This window comes from Saccostrea cucullata, unplaced genomic scaffold (assembly GCF_032062105.1).
Source record: "Saccostrea cucullata isolate Sc308-1 unplaced genomic scaffold, CSIRO_AGI_Scuc_v1 ctg8837, whole genome shotgun sequence".
Lineage (NCBI taxonomy): Eukaryota > Metazoa > Mollusca > Bivalvia > Ostreida > Ostreidae > Saccostrea > Saccostrea cuccullata.
In genome coordinates, this window is record NW_026926207.1 from 1 (window position 1) to 26,705 (window position 26,705).

The 26,705-nt window shown below is 31.9% G+C and overlaps 3 protein-coding genes and 1 long non-coding RNA gene across 4 annotated transcripts; 3 read left to right on the plus strand and 1 right to left on the minus strand.

Annotated features, from left to right (window-relative positions):
* Window positions 1–165: 165 nt before the first annotated feature.
* LOC134271087 (uncharacterized) lies at window positions 166–11,118 on the minus strand (the record flags this gene model as incomplete). The annotated part of the gene is made up of 7 exons (XM_062753343.1): window positions 11,038–11,118; window positions 7,769–7,839; window positions 3,436–3,570; window positions 3,057–3,148; window positions 2,004–2,172; window positions 1,514–1,644; window positions 166–286 (listed from the first exon to the last, which is right to left on the minus strand). Coding segments are annotated over exons 1-7 (729 nt in total), but the record flags the coding sequence as incomplete, so codon positions are not given.
* Window positions 4,136–6,812, plus strand: LOC134271088 (uncharacterized). The gene is made up of 3 exons (XR_009992955.1): window positions 4,136–4,378; window positions 5,192–5,354; window positions 5,838–6,812. It is a non-coding gene; the product is annotated as an uncharacterized LOC134271088 (long non-coding RNA).
* Window positions 11,119–13,674: 2,556 nt separating the features above from the next.
* LOC134271089 (uncharacterized) lies at window positions 13,675–14,862 on the plus strand. Its single transcript, XM_062753345.1, has one exon. The coding sequence runs from the start codon at window positions 13,675–13,677 to the stop codon at window positions 14,860–14,862; it is 1,188 nt and encodes a 395-aa protein (XP_062609329.1).
* Window positions 14,863–21,113: 6,251 nt separating this feature from the next.
* LOC134271091 (E3 ubiquitin-protein ligase TRIM45-like) lies at window positions 21,114–21,932 on the plus strand (the record flags this gene model as incomplete). The annotated part of the gene is made up of 2 exons (XM_062753346.1): window positions 21,114–21,697; window positions 21,791–21,932. Coding segments are annotated over exons 1-2 (726 nt in total), but the record flags the coding sequence as incomplete, so codon positions are not given.
* Between the last annotated feature and the right edge of the window lie 4,773 nt (window positions 21,933–26,705).

Consider the following 26,705-nt stretch of genomic DNA (forward strand, 5'->3'; position numbering starts at 1 on the left):
AGATGCTTTTATAATATTGTATACACATACAATCCATCTTAAAATGGTATTTTTTACCACTTTTTATAAAAGATTTTTTAAATAATCTACTCAACACGGCAAAGGAAAAATGACCCTTGAACCAATAAAGATTGTGCAGTCTTGCATGCTTGAGAAAAATCTTACAGATAATTTGTCGCTGTCCTCTCCCGGTCGTTTGATTGTCATCGGCATGTCATCTTCCTCATCTTCCTCCTCATCAGAACTCTCCTCTAGAGCTCTCGTGTACTCTTGTACATGCTCAAGACTGTAAACATAGATATACTTTGAATATAAAAGTTTTAATTTTACAAATAGTCTAAATATCTGTATATATGTAAGTGGCATTATCACTGCCAGTATAACAAGCTTCAAGTTGATAAAATCAGTTTGGTGTCAAACCCCTTCGAACTAATACGTATTGTACATACATATTTATGCATCTACTTACTATAAGGCTTAGTGCAAAAAATTGATTTAAGAAATAGTCAAAGACATATCCATAAGTTACATGTACTTTCATGATATACTTTTCATTTTTACTTGAACTGACAATCAATGCCAGGGAAATGGTATATCTTACCCCCAAAAATATGAACATTGTCAAGCCCCCCCACCAACTTCCCATTGCCTTGATTATGATACCAGCCCCCAATCTCTAAATAATGCAATGATATGGAAGTTTTTCATCAGATTTGCGGATGTTTTCCTTAAGTTCCATATCAGATAGAATTAAACACTTATCAAAATATAAAGTATTTTTAGTAAATTATAACTATTTTACACACGTTTTGTGCATCTAAATCCATTGTCCTCTTTACTCCCATTTACTAAGTGCTTATTGCATATTTTAAAAATAAAAGTGATGGGAACTATCTAACACCGTACGTCATCAAAATAGACACAGTCATGATCTACTCCAAAATATAAATGATCTCCGAGAAGTAAATTATTTATTTCCTACTTCAGATTTATCATTTTCGATGGTTATACACTTTTAAAATCTTCATTGCCTGTCTATTGTCAAAAGAAATTTTCAAGATAACAATTTACTTGTACACTTTTAAAATGTGATACAGAATTTTAGGATTTTCAATTGCACATAATTATAACTTATATGTGATAGAGCTGATACACGATTTCTGCATCCTACAATCACTACTTGATGCTTTCTCTTAATTAATTTAATTTAAATGTTGCTTTTGTGTGAAAAAAAAAACTCTGAGATTATATGCTAATACAGTACAAGTGGAAATTTTTCTAAATGCAAAGGAACCTATTTCTCTCTACAAAATAGTACTTATTTTTAATGAAAAACAATTTTAGCTATTTTTAAATGCTCACTAAAGAAGCTGTAATCGCAAATAAAATGCAATTGATTTTTAGAAATATTTAATTTTAGCAATCTCAGCATCCTCGCTAATAATGCCAAAATTAAATCCTCTCTAGAAATTCTGCTTATAAGGTATATGACAAAAACTTATCCTCAACATACCCCAGTTTTGCTTTTTGTTTAATAGTCTCAATTAGGAACTTCCATCTTCTGCCATGACCCTTGTTGCTCATTATTTTGGCAAACAACTTTTCCCAGTTCATAATTCGCTTCTCTCGGGCTATTCTCTTTGACTTAAAAGAAATATTATTCTCTTTAGACATGTTAGAAATGACAAAATGTATTAAATTGGCTGAATGTTTTTAAGATGATAAATAACTGTGAAATAGATCCTTAGTGTTTTTTTTTTTTTTTTTGGGGGGGGGGGGGGGGCTTTTAAATCAATTAAATCAATATCATAATGTAATTTCTATCATGCATACAATGAAGATTCAATGGACTTTTTTTCTTTCAAATTTATCTGTATTCAATAGATTGGATACAGACTCATTGGTCAAGATGTCACACAAAAACAATTCAGTAATAAAATATCAAAAAACACATTCCCACCTCAAGAACAAAATCTTTTCATATTTTTACATTATAAACTTACATGTGCATCAACAAGCTGCAGCCTTTTTACAGCAATATTCAGCTGTCTTTGTTTATTTTCATAATCTTCATGTAATTTCTTCAGTGCCGCACTCTTTTCTTCCCAGGGTGTTGAGTACACTCGCACTAGTCTGACCAGTTCATTAACAGGCATATTTAGGTCACTCACACTGAAATTAATTAAATTAACATTCAATTTATAAATGTCCTTCATTTGACAGTGAGATTAAATAAACCACTTAAATTGGTTTATTTAAAATTAAAATCAGTCCTATTAGTACATTTTTATTCCTGATAATGAAAAAAATCTTGATGAGTGCAGATTATAGTGTGGGAAATATTACTATATACCGGGACCCTCCTGCTTTTCAAGCAGGGGGTATAATAAACCACTAAAATTGGTTTATTTAAAATGAAAATCAATGCAGTCCTCGATAACTGCAAAAAAAATTATGTTAAAAATTGGGTAAGGGCAATTCCTAAGTGATGATGGTCCCATTAAAAATTGTTTCATGAAGAAAAAAAATCTTGATGAGTGCAGAATATAACATAGGAAATATCAAGGGCAAGTCCAAGTGATGAATTACTGGAATTACTTGTTCCTCCTTAATACACTTTAGTAAAAATAACTTTGGCCATTTTTTTTGGGGGGGGGGGGTGTGGGGGTGGGGGGAGGAATATTCTATAAAGTATTTTTAGGGGGAGAGGTGGAGGCTAAAGAGTTTACATCTGGCTTATAATTCAGCTTCATCCTATGAAGAGATGTTAAAAAATTGGTTTTATACATGTAATGACTTCTGAAAATACTACATACAGGTTTGCAATTTTCAAATTTTAAAGGAAAGGGGGTAATTAAAAATGTTTGTAATTATTTTTTTTAACCAAATTACCAACCAAAAAATTTGGGAAAAAAGTTCTTGAAAAACATATATGAGAAAAGTGGCCTATATTTATAACAAATTTCTTCATATGCAAGCATATCATGTGAATTAAATGTATAATTTTAAAAAAAAATGTGCATTAAGGTACCATAATTTCAGGTCTAATGAAGTACCTTCTGAAGACTTTGCCTGTGACGGTTGCCAGTTTTATCAGCAGTGTTGGAGGCAGAGCATGTTTCAACATCTCATCCTTCATATTCAGAAGCTACAACAGAAATACAATGTACATGTAAGGCAACCATGCAGAGATGCATTTTTTTAGAAATACTAATACTCCTTCTTTTTTTGGTATTCTCAGTTTTTTCAGTTCTCCTTTAAAATCAAGGGAAATTTATTTCTATCTCTGTCATTTCTATATAAATCTGTCAAATAACCCTTGTCAACAACAAAATCGCAATCTGTTATACAATAGCAGTTTAACAGTTTTCAACTTTTTAAAATTTTTCTTTCTTAAGATATTCAAACAAAATGAATATTTATTTCCCAATTTACCTCTTGCATAGCTCCATGTACGTAGGCCATGGTGTTGGTGACGCCATCACACAGGTTGTCAAACTTATTGGGCTCGCGTCGGGATGAAGGATCGGGCTCATCATCGTCATCACTCTCAGACTCATCTGAACTTCCCTGGATAAAATAACCAACAAGTATAATACAGTACATGTGTGTATACACGTATACGGTATACGAGGGCTGCTCAGAAATTATTGAGACAATATATTGTCTATATTTCTTTTTCTAGTGAATGTCTTTCTGATCAGTGAAAATTTGCATATACATGTGACAAACACTTAAAGTAAATTAAAGCAAAAAATATTTTACAAATTAATATTTAATTTCCAATGTTCAAACTCAAGGTGGACCCAATGTATGAGTGAAAAATAATTTAATTAGCTAAATAAAGGACATTATTTCTTTATAAATATATAAATGTAATTACATCATAAAGGATAAAAGAACAACTACATTTTAAGTGAAAAAAAAATAAAATATATTATAAGAATTGTACTTGAGTTTGAAGTTACTTTAAAATTAAACAGTAGAGCATTTAAAAAATTGTTTTCATGATTATTTTCCTGACTTCAAAGTATACTCTTTCCCCTCATCTACTTATAGAATGTCAGTATACAGCTTAAGACTTTCACTGGCACAGTGACAGGCATATCTGATTTCTGCAAGACCGGTAAGGAGTTTAAGTGGCACTCACATTGAATACACTTTTGAGGATATTCCCATTTCCACACATTTTTCCGCAGTTGCTGTAGACAAAGACTTATTTCCTTGTATAAAACATGCAGTACATTATACTTCATATACTGGTCTCAGTCATATTTCTCATTAGAAGACAATCACAGCTTTCATCAGACATTGAGGAATCAACCTTCCATCCAAACTAACCCCCAGCTAGAATATTTGGTCATTTTTACAACTAAAGGTAAGTGACCCACCTGTTTTAGTTTTTATTCAATCTAATTTTTTTTTTGTATATTAAAATAATAATTTTTTTTCTTTCTAAAAGTGTTTAAATAGCCATTTGTTAGCACATACTGCATGTGCTTTAAAACTTAAACTGCAATTGGGAATTTCTTCACATCAGCTGACCTTAATTTTCTATCAATTACCAAGTTACATTTATTAATACACTAATTATAGATAATTTTAATCCTCTTATGTACAAGTTTATGTTATTTTTAAATATGAAGTTAATGGATCAAAATGTCCTTAGCTGAACTTGCAAGACACATCCACTATTAAATTTTAGAGATTTAAGTATTCAATCTAGACTAGAATGTTCTTAATTGTTCTAATTGAATATTAACATGACGTTACCAATAAAATACTTCCTTTTAGCTTTTTTCAGCAGACATATTAAGCCTAGTGAGTTACAGTGTACATCCATATCATTCACTACATGTGTATCATATTTCAATTGGCAAAATATCAAATGTAAAAACAATTTTTTTTTAATCATAAGTACCAGAGTACATGATTGTTTTATATTTAGGAAGGTTGATGAATGAAGTCACAAGACAAATTTAATGTACAATGTACAACCCAATCTCATTACATGTATTAAATTCGCCCAGTCACAGTTCTTTTTAAGAAATCATACTGTGTTCTTTGAATCTGCCCCGTTTTAAAATTTGCCCACCTGTGATTTAAGGGCAAAAGGGGAGAAAATAAAATGGAGGTGAAAATTTCCCTGTATTCAGTATATCTTTCATTTCATTTCTTTCCACTTCTATAGGACCATTTCTCAAAACATGTCAGGCATAAAGATCCTCCATGGGCTAGCTGACGATATTGTTAATGATACACTGAGCCTCTTTTCCAATCAGTCCAGGTTACCACTGACCACACCAGTGACAGATGGCAGTTTATTCACAGCCACCACTAATGCTAGTCTTCAGGTTTGTCAGTTTCTTTATTACTTGTCCTTGTCTCTCCTAGTTATAGGCGACCATTATTATTATTTGATTTTTATTTGAAATTTATAGATCATGTGTAGAATAGTAGAAGAGGGTGAGAGTCGTTGGATTCCTTTCATTGTATGTTTTTTAAAACCGAACTGCACTTACAAACAAATTCTTCAAATGCAACAAAATTCAACAAAATTTTCTTACCCAAGAAAATTTAAACCCAATGAATTCAAATGGTTTCAATAAAAATGCCCCCTATGCCAATGGCCCTGGGCAATAGAACATATGGAGTGACATAAAATTTTATGTATATGCATGCAAAGGCACCAAACTCGCTTGAATTTTTTACCACCTTGTATTTAATAAAGAGAAGTCTCCACTAGGGGGTCAAAAGTTCAAGCACAGGTTTGACTCTAGCTGTGTTCCCAGGCAGCAACAATTTTAAGGAAATTTTTTTGAATATTTTTGATTCAGCTCATGAATACATCGATGCAGATGAATTCAACTGATGGATTTGGAACCTCTGCAAGTGATTGGGTTCATTGTCAATACAACATACTGCTGCTAGGAATGCTGCTATTAGTGGCCTATTTATTCTTCAAATGGTTCCAAAGGATATAGACTTTAATTAACATAACTTTGACCAAGTCTGATAAAGAAATCCAACTGAAGACATTTCATTATATTTTTATTTATAATTTATTATTAATGTCAAAATCATTTAGAATGTCTTGATATTTTAATGTTTGAATTTTGTTTTCATTAAGTCAGCTAGCCTGACTATATTAACATTTGACTGAAAAAGTCTACATGCAATATATCTGATAAAATGTTAGGGGATTCTTAAAACTATAATCTAGGGCATTAATATTATTTAATATGTACCCATTTATTCAGCATGTCCTCAATTTAATTATATGTTTGTTGACTCTATCAAAATTAAATTATAATTCTGGTTATATTTTTATACATCAAAATTAAACGTGATTAAAATTTCCTTGGCATGTGATATATCACGAGCATAATTGTCACGAGACTGCGACTGTTTACAGTTACCGTAGCAGGAAACGATCTCAGATTCTGCACAGATAAGAGAGTGCATATAACCACAACTTCCAGACATGTGAGCAATTTTCTCAATGACTTTACGTCTTTCATTCAAAGTACAATTCTGAATACTGTATACATTGTATATGTTGACTATTTTTATCCTTTTTTTATAATCAATAAATGTACTATACAAGGAAACAATAATTCAAAACTAAAGTTTTTTTCTCTCATTTATGACAACAGTTTTATTTTTTATGCCGCTAATATGCACCCACATCGATAGATCTAGATCTGGGGTGCATATTGTTTTTGTCCTATCTGTCTGTTTGTCTTTCTGTCTGTTGTCAACTTTCATCTTCGCCATATCTTTTGAACCTTGAGAGATAGAAACTTCACTTTGTATCTGTTTTTTTACCTTTGTTGCCACTGGGTTTATAGTTATCATTATTACATATATCTGAAAATGATAGCAAAATGAAGGCGGAATAAGATGTGTATGTGAAACATTATTATACTTCTGTTAAAATGTTTCCTATTGAAAGTTAAGAAGGTAAATGACTTTTTTTCATAGTCTGAAAATTTCCACGCATAGAAAGCTATACCTTAATTGGGGTATAGTATAGTTTTTGCTATCCATCCTCGGAAGATTTTCATGCAATTTTTCCCGCCAATTTTGATTTCCAGCGATAAATCAATAGACTTAGAAATTATAATATACATCAGTATAATAAAACGCTTATCCACTGGCTGTGAGTGGGATAGCTCTTTTATCAAACCCGCGACAGGAACTATTTCCCGAGGGTAAGCCCTCGGGGAATTGTTCCTGTCGCGGGTTTGATAAAAGAGCTATCCCACTCACAGCCAGTGGATAAGTGTATACTATAAACCCTTATTTTTCATATTGGTTGACTGAAAATCCCAAGTAAACCACAATGTACTTGTAGCTTTTATTTCTTAAGAAAACTGTAGTGCTGTTAGTCATGCTGCTATACAGTCTACTAAGGTTTCAATGATTTCTTTATTTATTTAGTTCAATTCCTTTGTTTTGATTTATTTAAAGTTGCATTTCTTTCCCTTTTTAATTGAAGCAAACTGGAATATTACAGTTTTTTAATACAGTTGAAAAGTAGATTTCCCATTCAGATTGGGACCTGAGTGGAGACCAGGCCTGGGTGCCATAAAACTTAGATGAGCTCACTTTTAATCTCGGTCTCACTTTTCCACTATACTAGTATATTCCTTTGGTAAAAGTGAGACTGAGATCAAAAGTGAGCTCATCTAATTTTAATGTCCCGGGCCAGGCCAGATAAGACAAGTTTTCCTGTTAATGCACAATAAAGCGTTGAAGGCGTTACCTCTTTTTTATGTCCATCGTCAACTTCCTCTTCCTCAGAATCCTCCTCTGCAAGAACTCCCAAATTCCTTCCTGAAAACACATGACACAAACTTAAATTATGAAATTAAACTGATAAAAATAATTTAGATCTTGTCCCAGTAGGATGTGACAAATTAACTAATAGTAAAGTTAGTATAAAGCGGAATTGTAACCACTCATAATCCTCTCAATGTCCACTTGTGACTAAAGTTAATTTTTCAAACTGATCTTTGTACACAAAGCTTAGCCAGGATTTATTAAAATGTTAACTTTATATACACATAAACTACAGAAAACTGAAAAAAAAAAACTTATACATTAGCTTCCTCTGAACTATATCATTCCAATTATATTTAAGTTAACTTGTTCCCATATTTTTGCCTTCCTATAACCTATAAAGGGCTAGCTGTGTTATAAACAAACTTGTCAAAATTAAAGTCTTTACTAATTTTTTACTACAAAATAATTTTCATCTATAAGATCAGGGGGTAAATAAATAGAATTTTGCAGTACTTTCCCTCAGACAAGTTACCATTGTAAAACTACTTGTCTTACCAAAAAATATGCTTGTCCCACCTGTTTTCTTAAATTACAAAGAATTGAAGCATTGATTTAAATTAATTTAATTAATCAATTTAAATTATTTCTTGAGTGAGACACCTAAACACTACACAAAGACCATCATGAGATCTAAAATCACCAAATTCTTCCACAGATAAAAAAAAATGTTTAATTTTAAAGAGTATTCTTCCTCAAAATTCTGCAAAAAGAAATACCTTTTTAAAAAATTAATGTTGCATTTATTTGATGGAAAAAGGTAAAGATATTGGACAGTGATCAATCTAATAAAACCTTACAAACAACAGGAATCTGTGAACAGAACACTACTGCATGTCGATTAAGAGATCGACATCATGACTGTGTGTTTGTGTCGGGCAATGCTATTTGTCTAGCCCTGAAGATGAATGTGACATGTGACCCTTTATTTAAACAAAATTCCTTCACTAAACGATGCACAAACTGCTTTGTTGGAAATTTATTTAGTACATAATTATGTAATTTTAAAAAATGGCCCATACAGTGATTAGAAGTAGTGAGCTTTCTGGTCAAAGGGTGACCAGCCAGTGATTTTTCTACACTCAATTTAGGTCCGAATATCGGCCCTTTCCCCTCTCAAAAATTGCCGATATTTTCCCAATTTTCAACTGCTTTTTTCCCAAAATCAAAACGTATTGTTTTGGTTATATTGAATTTTTTATGTACGACTTATCTAAAATGGAACGCTATTGTTTTTGGTCATTCGGACGCTTCAAATAATGGCGAAAACAGCAGTTTATTTGTGTGTTTGCAAGACTTGGAAAAACACATCGATCATGTGGATGTCAAACTTGTGTGTCAATACATCGTAAGAAATTTAATATGCATGTGAATCAGTTAAACATATAGCTTTATGTGTAAGTTGCAAGTACTAGTTGTTCTACAACAAGCTTCCTTGATTTCACGAAAATTAAACCGTTTCTTCATCCTGCAGATACTAGCATTGCAGAGAAATTATACAGTAATACATTTATTTGTAAATCGTGTCAAGATTATTCCATCTCCAATGCGAGCAATAACGACAAATCGGGAATGATTTTTTTCTCAGTTATGTCTACTATTATGGCAAAAAATGGGATATAGGACAATCAAAGAACAAAAAATAAAAAAAAAATGAAAAATGAAGAACTGTTGTCCATTTTGTTGAAAATTTTTCAGCAAATAAATTTAATAAATGATACAACATTTACTTTTATATTTTATTTTACTTGTCAATATAAAGGTTAATTACAATCTTACTGTTTTTCCCAATTTGACACAAATGTCGACAATTTTTCCCAATTGAAAAGGCCCAGGCCCCTTTTTAAAATTGTAGAAAAATCACTGCCAGCATTGATGTAAAGTTTTATACGTCATGTAGAAGACACAAAGCTCATATATTATATTAGATAGTAATGTTGGACACTTTTTGACCAGAAAAGCTCACTAGAAACAATGCTCTTGAAATTTTGGGACAAGTTAATGTTAATTATGTACAGAATAATCTAAGAATTGTACTGAATTACCAATATTTATTAACATATGCATGCAAAGAAAAAAACTGTATTGCAGCAAGTTTTTTAACTCCCTTTTACTCAGTCAGGAATGTTTGTTGTAGAATCTCATTATTCATATTGTGTATTTATGTAGAATTACTACTCAATCATGAATATTTATTGTCACGAATGGATTTCTATCTTTTAGGTTAATTAAGAACTGCAAATAAAATTTGTTGAGAATAATAGTGGGTTATTGATTTTCAGTGTAACGTTAACTCCTTTTGAATTCTCCAAAATCGTGTCAGATTGAATCCACTGTTTTACAAACATATATGGGACATATTTTGGTGAGAGCTTATCCTGATACATCGTCGCAAACCACGGCCAAAATGTACGCTCCTCTCCCATCTGACCATGGTTGAAGGACAAAAGAATTCCTTGTAGCTCATTAGAATATTGACCAATGCGAGTAAAGCATAGTCGGATGATGAACTTTATCGCGACCTTTCAATATCCAATCGCAGTGTAGGAAATATTTCTTGTATACTGTTGACGCCAGTTGTTGATTTCGATTGCGATGGAAACAAAACTTGCCACTGACTAATATGACGTCACAATAAAGAGGTGTAAATATTCACGATTACGACACTTTTTGTGATCAAGCAGCCACGGGTAGGAGAGAGATATATATTCGGACTCCGGACCGTGGCTTGAGACGATGATCCCGATACAGGTCTGTGCAACATTATATATAATCATCCCTCCTTAACGTGGACTTCAATTAACCTTGGGGTACTTGTTATAGAATTTTTTATGGATGAGTATGACTTTATTTGCATTTTTCCCTTAACATTTTAGGTGCTTGTGATATTAACAATAAGTCTTTGTCAATACTCAATAACCACTCAATAATTAATCCGAATACATGAGGTGATGGTACATACAGAGAGTGATCCTCCAAAATTGAACTTCTGATATAAAACGCGAGGTAATGTGTTCATACAATATTTTTTAGAGAATATCTGGCTGTGCCAGGGACCTATATTGTCACTGGCTCTGTGTAAAACGAACGGGCACCTGCTGAGCCCTAATTTCATTTGATAAAAGAATTACAAGCCTTAAGAAGAATGACATCATAAAACTTCATTTGATTTTGCTATACGATAAAAGGTACCTCTATCCATTTTCCAACTATTAGAGATAAGGAACTGTGCAGATTAATCAGAAGCGCCAACTTCGACCGCCATTTGTAAACCGTTGCTAGTCACGTGACGTCTCCTGATGTCGAGCCCGATATATTTTCAGTAAATTCTAGTACCCCAGATGAAAAAAAAAAATCTATAATTTACAAAGGCAGAGTCGGAGTCTCGGACTCTGCTTTGGGAAATAGAGGAGACATTATGCTTTAAAAAAATATAAATATTCCTATTTGTATAATGCTATAAACATGCGATCAATATATATTTTATCGATAGATATATAACAAAAAAAAAATAATAATAAAATAAATAAATAATAATAGATACTGTGTCAAGTCATTTCTCTCTCAAAATTTTTCTCTCCCAGGTTATTTCTCTCTCCCACCATTTCACATTAGGTCATTTCACGGTAGGTATTTATTTTTTTTCGTCGATAACCCCCACCCCATCCACAACATGCAAAAAATTCTGAGTTTCCCGTTGTAGCTAGATTGCATAATTATTATTATGACGCATAAAGAAAATGAAAATGTTTACATGTTTATAATAGGAAAATGGAAACACAAATATGATTTAAACACAATTGTGTTGGAAGCTGCATTTTGAACTTTATATTATATAACTTAGCAAAACAGGTCTAATTAATGGTTCCATAAAAAAAATAATGGGACAGACATGTAGCGGTTAAATAAAAAAACATGCCGTTTTTACTGATGTTGATGTTGGTTCCAATGCTCTAAGTTAGATGTAATATTATTCACTGCACAGGCACCTGACAACTTACTTAATTTTCTTAATTTTAATTAAAAAAAATACTGTATACATGCATCCTTTACCTAATAATACACGGTAGGGGTATATATATTTTTTTTCATTAAAAGAAAAAAAAGTAACGGCAGGTGCCTACGATTCATTGTTGATCATTATGGAAAACAGATTTGTACAAAAATGATCCATAGTTTTTTGATATTTTTTAATCAAAATATATCATGGATCATATACTATGTACAGCATGTACAGTGTAACATCCGTTTATTTCATCGAGGTAAGCGGCTCTCAAAATTAAAAAAAAAATGCATTTCTTGAAGTAAATTAACAAAGTAGTGCAAGTTACATTTAATTTTTAAGTATAAGTACATTACAAGTATACAACTGTGGCACGTCATGACTTATTTGTTTTCTTTCAATTGACCACAAGTACATGTATATTATACATTAAAATACGTCTTTTTTAATAATGAAGGGGTGGTCAAATCTAAAGAAAACATTACGTCTTGACGAGCCACTGTGGACGAATTGCCTTTTCTACTGATTACATTGTATTAGGTGAAAATCAATACCAGAACTGAACAATGTACATTCCTTTAGTTTACAGTGTACAGTTGTAAAGGAAAGAGGGAAAACTTGGATAAATGCCGGGTAAATTTATATGTTTTAGCTATGGTATATATGATATGTAATATACATATGGGTATTGTTTATCCTTCGGAAATCATTTGAATTCTTGTGACACATTTTCGGATAAATTTTAAAAAGAATTTTTGAATACTGAAAATTTAAACTCTGTTTTAAATCTTTGGATTGCAATCTTGCACAATGGCATGTCATTTGATATTCTGATGAATATTTTATTTGTACGTTACATACGTGTAGTAACATGCATAGATACTTTAACTTGAAATATAATATCTATTCGTTTATAATACTTATTTTCCCCTTTATTATATATGCATATACACAAAAATTTTAAATAGTTTTTAGGTCTGTAGAAACGTATTGGTTGTATTTCTATGTTAAAGAAAATAATTTATTTAAATTGATTACAAAAAGTATCTATACAATGTTATAGTGGTATCATTTGGTAGTCATTACTTAAGCAAAAAATCAGTTGAATTATTTCACATTGACCTGTAAAATGATCAACTTACTAGAATGTTTAAACTTTTTATGTTAGAATACAAACCAGGGTTTTAAAATCCTTCACTTGAATGGACAATGCAACTCAAAACGGAAATCTTTTAAACTGTTACTTGTTAAATGTAATTTATGCTTATTTTTAAACAGATATAGAGAGAGACACATATTTCAAAGCACATTGACAGCAGGGAACTATATGTTCACCAGAAAAAGGTGAATAAAACATTACCATGATGAAAGAAGAATCTAGTTCTGGGGATAGCGACTGTTTTCAATGTACTGAAAATGCAGAATACTACTGCAGAGAATGTGAGACAGATTTTTGTTTGCAGTGTAAAGAAAAACATTTCATAGACCTTGACTTTCATACCCATGACTTAATTACAATTGAGATGAAATATGAAACATTAAGGATGTGTTACATAACGTGTGAAAGACACCCATATTCTGTCTATAATCGTTGGTGCCGGAGATGTAAACGCCTCTTTTGTATATATTGCAAAGGGCACAAAAATCACTCTACAGTTGAAATTCAAAGTGCCTATGAGCAAAGCAAATCTAAAAGCCGAAAAAATATTGCCCATATTCGAAGCATAACCTTGCCGTATAATATTGCCTTACTTGATCAAATGAGGAATAATTTATCCTCCAACGTAAAAGAATGTCAATTGGAAACCACAAGACACTTTTCAAAGATGACAGAAAGAGCAGAAACCGTGAAAAGCACATTGAATTTTGTACAAAATTTAGACTTATCGAGTTTCGAAAATATTGTTGAGAGGGTAAGACATCTGGAGAGGTTTGTCATTTCAACACAAAAGTCAGTTGATCACTTGGAGACATATGCAAGTAAGCCAGTAACATGGCTTTCGTATTTCAAGAAATGTCCAATACCTGCTTCTGAAAACTTTCCTGATGCTTACGTAAAGCCTAGCATAAATCTTTCAGCTCTAGATAGGGACAACGTAATCCAAATGTTCGGAGAAGTAGAGGTAATTAACACTGGAAAGAAATGCATTGGGAATGAATGTCTCTTTGAAGTTTTTTCAGACGTTGTATTGAACGAAACAGTTGAAGTGGATGGAATATGGAAGAGTTTACACATTTCCTGCGTAACACCAGAGAGATTCTGGACCAGTAACCATAGAAAACTTCTCCTAGTACTCAAAAACGATAGAGTACTGTATCGTGAAAAAGACGTTTTAATTGATGCTGATTTTCCGTGTGTCCATTCAGTAACCAGAACAGGGGAATTGATTTATATAGACAAAAGACACAACGTTAAGAAAGTGGAAAGAGAGAAAAAATTGCACGTGACAAGAATTTTGATTGCGAGAACTCACCCCTGGAAACCTTGTAGCCTCTATTGCTCCAATTTAAATGACGATTTGTTGATTGGTATGTGGAGTCGAAAAAATGATGCATCAATGGTTGCAAGGTTTGACAGGTCAGGAAGACCAAAACAGAATGTCCGATATAATGAACAGGGTAAACCTCTTTATAAAAGAGCCTTATACATAACAGAAAATCAGAATGGTGACGTCATTGTATCTGATTTGTGGAATGGCGTTGTGGTGGTAAATGGAGAGGGGAAATACCGTTTTTCGTACAAAAGTCCTCCATCTGGACAAAGATTATCACCACATGGGGTTTGCACGGATGTTTTAATGCACGTACTAATTTGCGATTACAATACCAACTGTGTTCAAATGATTGATAAGGATGGAAACTTTTTACGATTTCTACTGACCAATAGGAATGATATGAACGAACCCCGAAGTCTCTTCTATGATAATAAAAACCACTTGCTTTGGGTTGGATCACAAGACAAAAATACCAAGCTTTCTATTTACCGATACATAAACCGCAAGAATCTATACTAATCAAAATTTTTAAGTCCCCAGGCAGGTTTTTGCTTTACTCGAGCCGCTTTTACGTATATTGAATTAGTTTGACAGTAATGCAATACGCATACAGGATAAAAAAAAGTAGCTGAACACTTTTTTCACTTAATTTATTTTATTGGAGCGCTTTAGCACACAAAATGCAGAAAGGTTTAGGCACATGGGATTTAAGACTTTGTAACGTTGAATTCTGCATTATCCTCCATTCATTTCTGTGAAATGTTTTCAAAACGCTATTCCTCGTACAGTTTTAGTCTGATTTCAATATTACTTGGCACACAAGTAGACTATACTAAGATACACAATTCTGAGCATCGGTTTTTGATTTCGATGAATGTTGTTTTCATGGTTCCTAAAACATGTAAAATAAAAATTTCTGTGAAATGCTTTCAAAAGGCTATTTACTCCTCCTACAGTTTTGGTCTGATTTCAATATAACTTGGCACACAAGTAGGCTATACTAAGATACATATTTCTTTGCATCGGTATTTAATTTCGATGAATGGTGTTGCCGTGGTTACTAAAAATAGGAATTTCCATAAAGTAATTTTAAAATGCTATCACAAATACAGTTTTAGTTTGATTATGATATAATGTGGCATTCAGCATGTTCAGATAAACTACAATAAGATACATTTTTGTCTTTATTGTTTTTAAAATTATTTTGATGAATGATGTTGCTATGGTAGCTAAAATTGAAAATTCCTTAAAATTTCATTAAAAGCTACACCAAAAGTTGTAATATTGCAATATTGCCACAAAAAGTGACCTAAGCAATTATCGTTATTCTATTTATTGCTGTTTTAATAAAGTTTCAAGTCCAAACTGCTACTTTTCTCTTCCTCGAGAGAGACTTCTGGTTTTTATACTGCTCTTACTTTTCAAATAAACATTTGAATAAACACTTTATCAGAGAGAATTTTTACTCTTGAAGTCTTGTAAAATCTTTGTGGAACAATATCACAGAATCGTGTAAATGAGAGAGAGAGAGAGAAAGAGAGAGAGATTCGCAAAAAAGATCACATTTTGCTTCGTTAACTATTCAAAGGTTCAAATATATGACAGATGCAAATACCACCAGTATAAGTTGACTTATAAACAACAAAAATACTATGGTAAACTTCGATTACTTCCAGCTATAGTCTAGCTACTATAATAGATAATGTGTTAGTAAATGGAAATGCAAGACACAAGACTCGTTCAACACAAAGCAGCTACATTTTTGTGCAGTTTTTCCATTCACACTTGTCTTAACCGGTCAGATGTTGAAAGAATGTACACTGTATTTATTAAAGTAAACATTTTTTTTCTATCCTTACAGCCAAGTCTGAATGCGATTATTAACAACAAAGTATTTGTTTTTAGTTTCTATGTCCCAGTACATAAATTCATTTATAATTTCATTTGCTTGGAATACGCTTGGAATACTGTCTGTCAATTCAGTCTTTGTCTTTGATGCATCTTTTGTTTTCGTGAGCAAGGTCATCTTTTAAAATATAGTTTGGTTGCCCTCTCCCGACCTACTGACTAAATATGTTCTTATTTTACATTTTAGGACACGATGTATTTGTTTTCTTTTTCTTCCTCTTATCCCGTTTAACATTTTGTCAAAATTGTCTGGAAATAAGATTTTTCCACCTTCCTACCGACTCTAATTTTACCCTGAGTCTGGAGAAGACAAGCAAACGGTATTTCAAAGATGGCCTAATTTCCTTTTTTTTAAAGCTTCAACAACAAAGTTTGGACATGTCTTGTTGAAAAGGAAAATGATTTATTTACACCACAGCAGTTCCATTCAATTTTACAAACTACGAGCAAACAGGTAGTATTCATGTTCATCAAGATTGTGAAAGTTTGAAATCTAATATCCTGCATGTGCCATTGAAAATTCAATTGAGATTTTTTCTAAAATCAAAATGCCAATTTTCTTTCAATTAAATCACTAGAATTAATTGTCATTTTAAATCTCTTTCATATATGGCTTGCATGGGAGTCCACAGATACGAATTGCACTGAACCAAGAAGAAAGGTTGCGTGTCAATGATATATATTTGTATGTACATTTCATTTTAAAAGAGTATTAAAGTTCTGTTTTATGTACATAAACATTTCCGTGCAGGGTTTGGATAAGGTAAGGCATATGTTTATGTTAAAAATACAAGAAATTTTTTGATAAATGTGACATTCCTTCCCTATTTTTAATACTTTTGAATTAAGAAAAAATGTTCGTAAATTTTATGAGATTTAAAGCTGCCTTACAACATTTTTTTTCACACTTTTCAAATTTTGAACTTTTGTGCATTTTGACCCGTCACCGATTTCTTAAACAAAACCAAATATATCACTATTTAAAGGTTTATTCAGCTGCATTATTCATATAAGATTGATATTACATTTTGTGCTAAACCCGTGGGATAAAGTAATGGTGAGTGATAAAATATAAAAATAAAGAAAAACGTGGTTTTCCATCCGTTATTATTTTTCAGGGCTTTGATCTTCGATTTGTTAGAAGAGTTTTATTTTTTATTTTTTTTTTTTCAAATAGGATCATTTCTTGTAGATGACTACTGTAGAATAATCATAGTTCATGGGAGACCAATGTTCGTGGATTTCGTGAGTCATCCTTACCCACGAATTTACATCCCCACGAATGTTTATTTTGTTAACATATTGATTCATTGAACCTTCGTATTTACGAGTTACCCACGAAATTTCGTCCCCACGAACGGATCAAGTTTTGCTTACCAAGGAACATTGACCCCCATGAATTAAAATGATTCCACAGTAGATAGAAAAATATTGGAATAATATATCATTGTAAATAACTTTCATTTTCAAAGGATTATGGGCAATCAGAAACAAAATGGAAAATCTGAAAAGGAAATTCAATGCTATTTAATAGCCATTCTCTGTAACCACTTGAACTTCGTTGCCACGCATGGTCACCGAATTTGATGAAACTTCACCTATGCTTAGTACTTGACGCCAGAAACAGATATCAATCAATATTTCGTTTCTAAGTGTCTCGGTTGCAATGGCTACAGCCGGAAAAATTTGAAAAATCGAGATTTTCAGCCACTTTAAATATTGACTGTGGCTTAATAAAAAGTAGAAAAAGCAAACAAACCATTCTCACAAAACATGATACCTTCATGTCACTTATACTGTAAAGAAACTGTTTAGAATATATCTCTAAGTTAGTGGTAACCAAGGGTACATTTGGAATACATTTAAAATGCTGAAATATGCTGAAAAACACTCCGTATTCATTAATGGTAGGTGTTACATGCTCAAACTCAATCAACGACTTAAGAAAAACAATGAAAATGTTTGACCTTTAGTACATAAGTATAAGCAATATCATTCCATAAATAACTTTTATGGTTGCTATGGTAACACAGTGTAACCATGCAAAACCAGTAACTAAGACTGGGTTAATGCTACTGTCTTAAGGAAAAACAGGGAAATTCAAGACTGGCAAATACGCATCCTTAGGACCTGCATCACTAAAACCATGAGAAAAATTGAGTTTAATTGCTACTTTGCAGTGTTAACATGGAAACAAAGTACCAGAGCTTAAAAGTGAAATATTTTTCGCTGCATCAAGTATTAAATTGTCATATAATCAAGAAACAAATTAAAGGACTCAGCTTGAATAGTACTTAAGACCGCGGAACATTAACTGGCAAAATTGGAAATATACAGCTAACGTCATTTCTATCTGTTACAATCAAAACATTCAGTGACAGACAGCGTAATGGGCGGGTACAATTCGACGCGGACGTTTGGAAAACATCGGATTGAAATTGCAGATCGAAATTCATTTTCAATCCACCTCAGCTAGCTAGAAGGCACATTACTGATTGACCCAAAAGACAGTATAATTTCAATTTTGGTACAGTTTGAATTTTTTTGTCCAGTGTTTTAAAAAAATATTAAGGGACAAATATTTCATTTCTGTGTGGTAAATATTTGTTTGTGTTAGGGGAGGGGGGCTTAACAATTTCAAATAAAGTTGTCCAACATTTTTCAGTGAGAATAAGTATAAAACTCATGCACTCTTATAATCCTAGAAATAAAATCTGTTGTCATGTAAGTCATGACCTGACTCGACAATTTTTTACCCCCCCCCCCCCATCTAGAATCAAATATCTCCTGAAAAATAATCTTTGTCTTCTATGATCTTTCGCGTTATAAGCTAAAACTCGTATTAATGTGAACTTCAAACAATATGTATTCGGGAGTTGAAATTAGTTGATTTTTGAATCATATATTCACTCTTAGCTTTGAAAACAGTTCAGATGGATTGAAAATGAATTTCGATCTGCAATTTCAATCCGATGTTTTCCACGCGTCCTCGTCAAATTGTAGCGTAGCTGAGGTGGATTGAAAATGAATTTCGATCTGCAATTTCAATCCGATGTTTTCCAAACGTCCGCGTCGAATTGTACCCGCCCATTACGCTGTCTATCACTGAATGTTTTGATTGTAACAGATAGAAATGACGTAAGCTGTATATTTCCAATTTTGCCAGTTAATGTTCCGCGGTCTTATCTGTTAGAACTGAAGTTGAATATCATGTATTGATAAAATTTGATGAAGAAAACAACACTCTTGTTATGGTTACCAAGAAGGGAAAATGTTCGATTTTGTAAACTTTATATCAATATTAAACCCTGTGTGCCAACTTCTTGCATCCACTTGCAGATTGGATGATAGTCAAAATAAAAAGTCAGGTTAGCTGTTAATAAATATCAGTCATAAAAGTTTTGGGAATCTACATTTAAGGGTACGTATCTAAGGAAAGAAAATATTTTTCAGGTTTTTTAAGCATATATTTTCTGCTTATTTCCATAGCAACGCTCTATTTAAAGAATCTAATCTGATTTTTTTCAAATGGGAAAACTAGGAGCACACCAACATCTTTAAAAATTGATCATTAGTTATGAGGAAATGTGTTTTTTTAAAAGATAGGATCACATTAAAAAATACAGAGTGTTACTTTGAAGGCTCTCTGTGGTATAAAAACCTTAGCAACCATTGCCAACCAAAATGAAATATCATATTTTGTTCTTGGTATATGTTTCAAGGCTCTTTTTTCTATTATTTGGTCACATTTCATCCTATAATTGCTTTTTATTTTTGTATGACTTTATGAAATTCAATGATTTTTTTTTACTTTTGAATACTTTGTTACCATAGTTACGTAGATAGTTGATTTACCAAACATGTTTATCATGCATTTGAGACATCTGACCTTCAAATTTTGGAAACAGTCATTGCCAATTGTTTGCTTTGCCGCAAATGTTAACTATGGGGCTCTAAACATGTTAATAAATGCCATTTTTCGAACTTTAAGACATGGTGCCATGGTAACTATAAAGCATAGCAACCATTTTTTGCCTGGTTTCAGTTTAGGGTATCAATGACTTTTATCATAGAGAGTTTGGAGAAATTCTGAGACTATGCGTGCCACAGCTCCTATATAAAATTTCAAATCATTACAGAGAATGGCTCTTCAATCTTTTCTTTACAAAGCATTGATTTTACGAATTGTTTGTTTCGATCATTTCATTGAATATGTAAATAGACATTAGAAAAAATTGAATAAGATGTACATGTGTATATTTTGTGAGGAACCATTGCTTGTAAGCTAGTAATAAGGAGGCAGAATCTTCATGTTGCTAGATCCCTTTTGCTTTATTTGTAATGTACAGAAATTGATAACTGTTATCAAATCCTTGGAAATTAGAGGAAAATTTCAGATACCCAGGATAACTTTTTTTGGTTTTTACATTTTCAATGTATTTACAAATAGTAATAGCTTTATTTGACCAATTCATCTACAAGATTCATTTTTGTAAACGGGGATGGGAGAGAAAGTAACCAATTTCAAGTTGAGATTCAATACCTGTATATGGAATTAAACATAATATTATTAATAGTTAAACCATTGACAATCTTCTCAAAAGGTAGCAATTGTAACAAAAATAAAAAAGTCTTTGCATAAGAAGCTTAACATTGAAACATAAATTACGCTACATTTTCCAAACTTTTCCCATATCTTTTTTACTTTACTCCGATGCAGATAATTGATTTAAAGATATACGAATATGATTTTTGAATCAATAAGATTAAATATTATCTATTTTTAAATTTTACAGAAAATAACAATATACAAAAAACTGACATCATGATATACGTCAAAAGGTAATAGCTTTAAAATTATCATGGAAGGACTATTTTCTCCTCAGACCAGGCACTGCTTCATGTGCACAGAAGATGCAGAATACTACTGCAAAGATTGTAGAAAGAACTTCTGTTTGCTCTGCAAAGAAAAACATTTAATAGATCTTGACTCTTATTTTCACAATATAGTTACTGTGGATGTTAAATATGGAAATACAACATGTGAGGAAACCTGTGAAACACATCCGAGAAATGTTTATGAATACTGGTGTCGGAGATGTAAATGTCCTTTGTGTAGACAATGCATTGGGCATAGAGGGCATGGAACGAATCCACTTATAAGAGCATATGAGCGACGTATTATCCTGAATCGAGAAAAGATTTCCAAGATTCGAAGCGAAATTCTACCTTTTAATATAGCTTTGCTAGCACAAATAAAGAACAATGTACTACACTCAGACATGGCAAGATATCAACTGAAAACTGAGATGAAGATGACGGAAAGAGCCAAGTCTCTACAAACTGCCCTGGAGTTTGTACATGAACAGAGTTTGATATTTGGATTTAAGAATTATATTGCAGCAAGCCTTAATAAGTTGGAGAAACAAACTGTTGTTTTAGAAAGGTCAATTAATAAGTTTGAAATATATGCAAATAGGCCTATTCAATGTCTGTCGTTTTTAAAAACATCTCAAGTTTTTCATTGTTCTTTTTCTAGCTTTTCTCTGTATGCTTTAAACAGGCAAAATATTATTAATATGTTAGGAGAAATAGAAGATATAAAAAGTGGAAAACTAGAAATTAAAGTGGAGTTTCTTTTCGAAGCGTTGCCTGATGTGACATTGAAACAATCTATAGAGGTGGGTGATATAAGAAAAAGTTCACATATTTCCAATGCCTCCTCAGACAGTTTTTGGATCAATAATCACAAAAAACTTCTGCTTGTTCGCAAAGACGGGAAAACGCTATTTCGACAAAAAAGAATTTTAACAGGCGCTGAGTTTCCGTGTGTCCATTCGATAACTACGACAGGGGATTTGATTTTTATAGACCTAGAGCATAATATTTGCGAACTGGAAAAGGAGAAAACAATACCGCGAGTTTTGATAAAGAAGTCGAAGCCGTGGATACCTCGTAGTCACCCATTCTCAATATAAGGGCTCAAATAATGTCGCCTCATTTTCATTTAAAAGAAATACCACATATGTAATTTTTAAATCAACATTATAAATAGTCATATAACAATGAATAAGAATTCATACAATTATCGATCTGAAAGGGTATTTAAGGAGTTTCAAATTCAAATATAGTAGCCTATTTGAAATGTACGTTACTGTCGCCGAGGCAAATATTATTCTGAATCCCCTCTGTGTAATATATAGTTTTGATTCTCAAGTAAAAATTTTCTGATAAGTGAAACCTTGTATCATATATATTTCTTTTCATAACAATAAATACATTTTCTTTCTGATAATCAATAATGTTTATTGTACAATGTCCCTGTCGCTTAATTCTATTTCAACCACATTACAAACAAACACAAAGATTATACACCTGATAGTTTTGTTCTCCTTTATTTATTGAGGGGCTAAATTTGAAATTTCAAAGGATTAATTACTCCTACTTAGATAATGTAACATGAAATTGAACAATTTGAGCAACTTTTATAAATATGTTTACGGAATGAAAGACATTTTCAATCGTAGAGATAAGAAAGAAATGTACGTTACCTATATTCTTCCATTAAGAATGTATATTAAGTAGAAAATATGAGACGACTCTGAATAAGCAACACCTTGTATCCTGTAAACTGGCAAAGACGTTTTGCTTAACACAATTTAAAATTATTTTTTACATGAAAAGTGATCATTTGAAATGTACGTGACTGAAATGTACGTTACAATGAAATTCGAATTAAGTGAATCTCGCACGAATTTTCATGTATTCTCATACTTTCACACACTCTAATATGTACACAAAGGAAAGTTTCAAAGGTTGGAGGTCGGCTAAATCTCAAAATTAATGAAAAGAAACGTTTCTGCTGAGGAAAAAAAGTATATTAAGGTCAATTATATGTAACATATTTTTGATACCTGATATATATTTCTGAATACGAAACCTGTATGATGCAATTCTAATGATGTGCATGCTCAAGTAGTATCAATATATTGCGTGTCTAACGTACGCTTGTGGAAGAGAATTGATTTTTATATTTGAAATGTACGTTACGTATGGTAACGTACATTTTACGTATTTCTAACTGACAATATTTTTTATTTAGTCAATGAATTGCGTTTACACGAGCGAAACAAAATTATCGTAACAATCCATTTGACAACTGGCCACATAAATCCATCTAAATGCACCCCAATCCTCGTAAATGTTTTAGACTGTTACCACATGCTAGAAAATTTATTTCTAAGTGTCTTAAATTCATCTTTGGTAACCTTTTTGCAGTTTGTTTACTTTTAATATGCGACTTTTCGTCAATATTAATTTAATTGTTGTTGATAATTTAAAACAAGATATGCATAGGCTTATAATTGGTAAAAAAAAAAGAAAAAGAAAAAGAAAAAGAAACAAAACAAATAAACCCAGAACACAAGACGGTCACGTACAATTCAAATACTGAAAGGCACACAATACTCAGTTTTGTTTGAATCATTGCATTTTGGGTTATATTTTTCCAGATCTGCTTAAAAGCACGTATGTTTGTGTTTTGAAAAACGATGTTGCAACATACTAAATGAAATTGTTAACAAACTGTCGATGGATATATTCGGAGTAGATTTATATTAAGTTTCAATGGCCAAACACGAGCATTTGTTAGATCATAGCAAAATACGTCTGACTCTTATATTTTTTTTTTGTCTGTACCCTTGCACAAAGGTAGATGTAACTAGGCTACGACGGGTGTCAATTTCAGCGAAACAGCACACAAAAATGGTAATGAACTGAGGTGGAGGGGACTCCCCAAGAATATGTGAAATGAACGTTACCGAAGTGACGTGACATTCATGTAGTTGATGACAAATAACCTCGTTTGTTACATTATGATTTCTTATATTACTGCCTTAAAACGCTTAATTGAAATGATTTTTATGCCAATAAGTGCTTTTTTTTCAATATTTTCTTATTACTAATTTACATATTATTACAAGCTTGAAATGTACGTTACCTACTTATATTCCGAGGCAATCGTGTCTTTATAGTGGTGATTGTGACATATAACACAATGTGATTACATAGAGAATCTTTTCTGGAATAAACGGAAACAAAACGATGAATTTTTAGACGAATTTTAAGCTTTTTATTAAACAGAAATATATCTTGAAATGTACGTTACATTTATGTAGTTTTCTAAATCGGCATGGATATATGTTAAAAAAGACAGTTACTACAAAATAGAATTTTACTACATGTACATGTTAGGTTCCAGTATCTATAGAAAATGACAAGATTCCAAACTGATCGCTCTAAACAAAAACAGAGAGAAGAATTTAAACCATATATTTAAAAAATGTTTTTATACATCTGGATCAAAAAGTAACCTTTGTTTTTTGAAAGGAAAAATCAAACACACGTTCGTATGCCGAGAAAATATGTTGCTGACAGAGTTGGTAGGATGTGTTGGTGTTAAGATGAGATATTCCAATTGTGATTTTAATGACTACATTATTTTTTACATATCTTTTTGGACATTGAAGAAAGAGTAACGTACATTTCAAGCTACATTTCTGAATAAAATCACCCTCTACTTTATCGTCCTGTCATTATTCCATGTATTATAATTTGATGAAAAAAAATCTGGAAACAAAATCTTCAGATACTTTCTTTCAAAGGTAATTGATAAAAAAATTGTTATCTTGAACTTCATTTTTTAAAAAATCAGACAGGCATTTGTGCCCTTATATTGAGAATGGGTGAGTATCTTTTGTTCCTTCTTAAATGGAAGTTTGTTGATAGGGATGTGGAGAAGAGATACAGATGCTTCGAAAGTTTCCCAGTTTGATCAATCAGGAACACTTATTAAGGAATTTCAGTATCACGAAAACGGCGAGTCGCTTTATAAAAAGGCATTGTACCTAACAGAAAATAAGAACGGTGACGTCATTGTATCCGATTTTTGGTATGGGGTTGTGGTGGTGAGCGGAGAAGGAAAATATCGTTTCTCGTACAAAGGTCCTCCATCGGTACGAAGATTATCACCAAATGGTATTTGTACGGACGCTTTAATGAACATACTTGTTTGTGATTACAATACCAATAGCGTTCACATGATTGATAAAGACGGACGCTTTCTGCGATATCTGTTGACCAAGAGACACAGCATATTGGAGCCACGAAGCATTTGCTATGACTATGAAAATCACTTGGTTTGGGTTGGTTCAACTTTAAAGGGCAAACGAAACAACCTTTTTTGTTACAGGCACATTAATAGAAAATACTTATAAAGTCTTGAAAATGCTCCTTATGATGAGAATAGGAAGCGTTATCAGTAGAATGTTGAAAGTCCCTTTAATTTTCCAACTTTGACCAATGACTTTGATGACAAAAATGATTAAGACTTTTGAGCTCATCTTTCTGTCTGCCTTATCCACGAATTTGATCATTTGTATTTTGTAAGAGTTATTTTCCTTTTTACGAATTTCATAAATTCTGAGTTTACCAACTGTAAATCTTTTTTTACTGCACATAAATGTTTTTAATATTATATTGTTTAATATATTATCATTTACAGTGGACCTTCAGATATCCGGACGCTTCAGTTTCCGGACGATTATTCATGGGAACAGAATTTTTTAACGTTATTTTGTCATAATTATTTAAACTGGCAATTCAGATATCCGGAGGCTTCACATATCCGGACAAATTGACTGAGGACCAAAGCGTCCAGATAAATGAGGCTCCTTTGTACTTATTTCATTTTAATAGTTTAATGACATATTATGTTTTGTTGTGAAATCAAAAAAATATTATATTAAACCTTCTTTTTTGTTTATAAGTTTGAATCATAGCGTGGTCACATTGCATAACGAATTGTCTTTATAACCTAACTCAATATATGTAAATTTTATACTTTCTGTCTATTGACCAAGAAACACAACATAATGGAGATACGAAGCACATGCTATGACCATGAAAATTGGGTCAATCTTGGTTTAAATTTGAAGGACAAACGAACAACCATTTTTTTAAAATACAGATACATAAATAGAAAAATCTTTTCTATGAATAAATTAAAAAAAAACTAAAGTTTTGATAATGTTAATAATGATGAGAATAGAAAATGTTCTCAGTAGAATGTATATAGCCCCTTTTCTGACTTTGACCAATGACTTTGAATAAAGATGATGATAAAGATTTTGAGCTCATCTTTTTGTCTTATTCCACAAATTTGATCGTACTATATTTTGTGAGAATTGTTTTCCTTGCTACAGTTTTCAATCTTTTTTTGCTGCAAATAAATGCTTTGAATATATTGTTTATATTATCATTTAGTTATTTCATTTTAATGGTTCAATGACACATGTTACGTTGTGAAATCATATAAGTATTTACACCATGCAAAGTGTTTATTAATTTAAATTCTAGCAAGGTCTCATTACATAACGAATTGTCTTCATTACATA

Bases quoted from the DNA above. Each gene is read 5' to 3' on its own strand.
- LOC134271089 (XM_062753345.1), top strand. From the start codon at position 13,675: ATGACAGAAAGAGCAGAAACCGTGAAAAGCACATTGAATTTTGTACAA.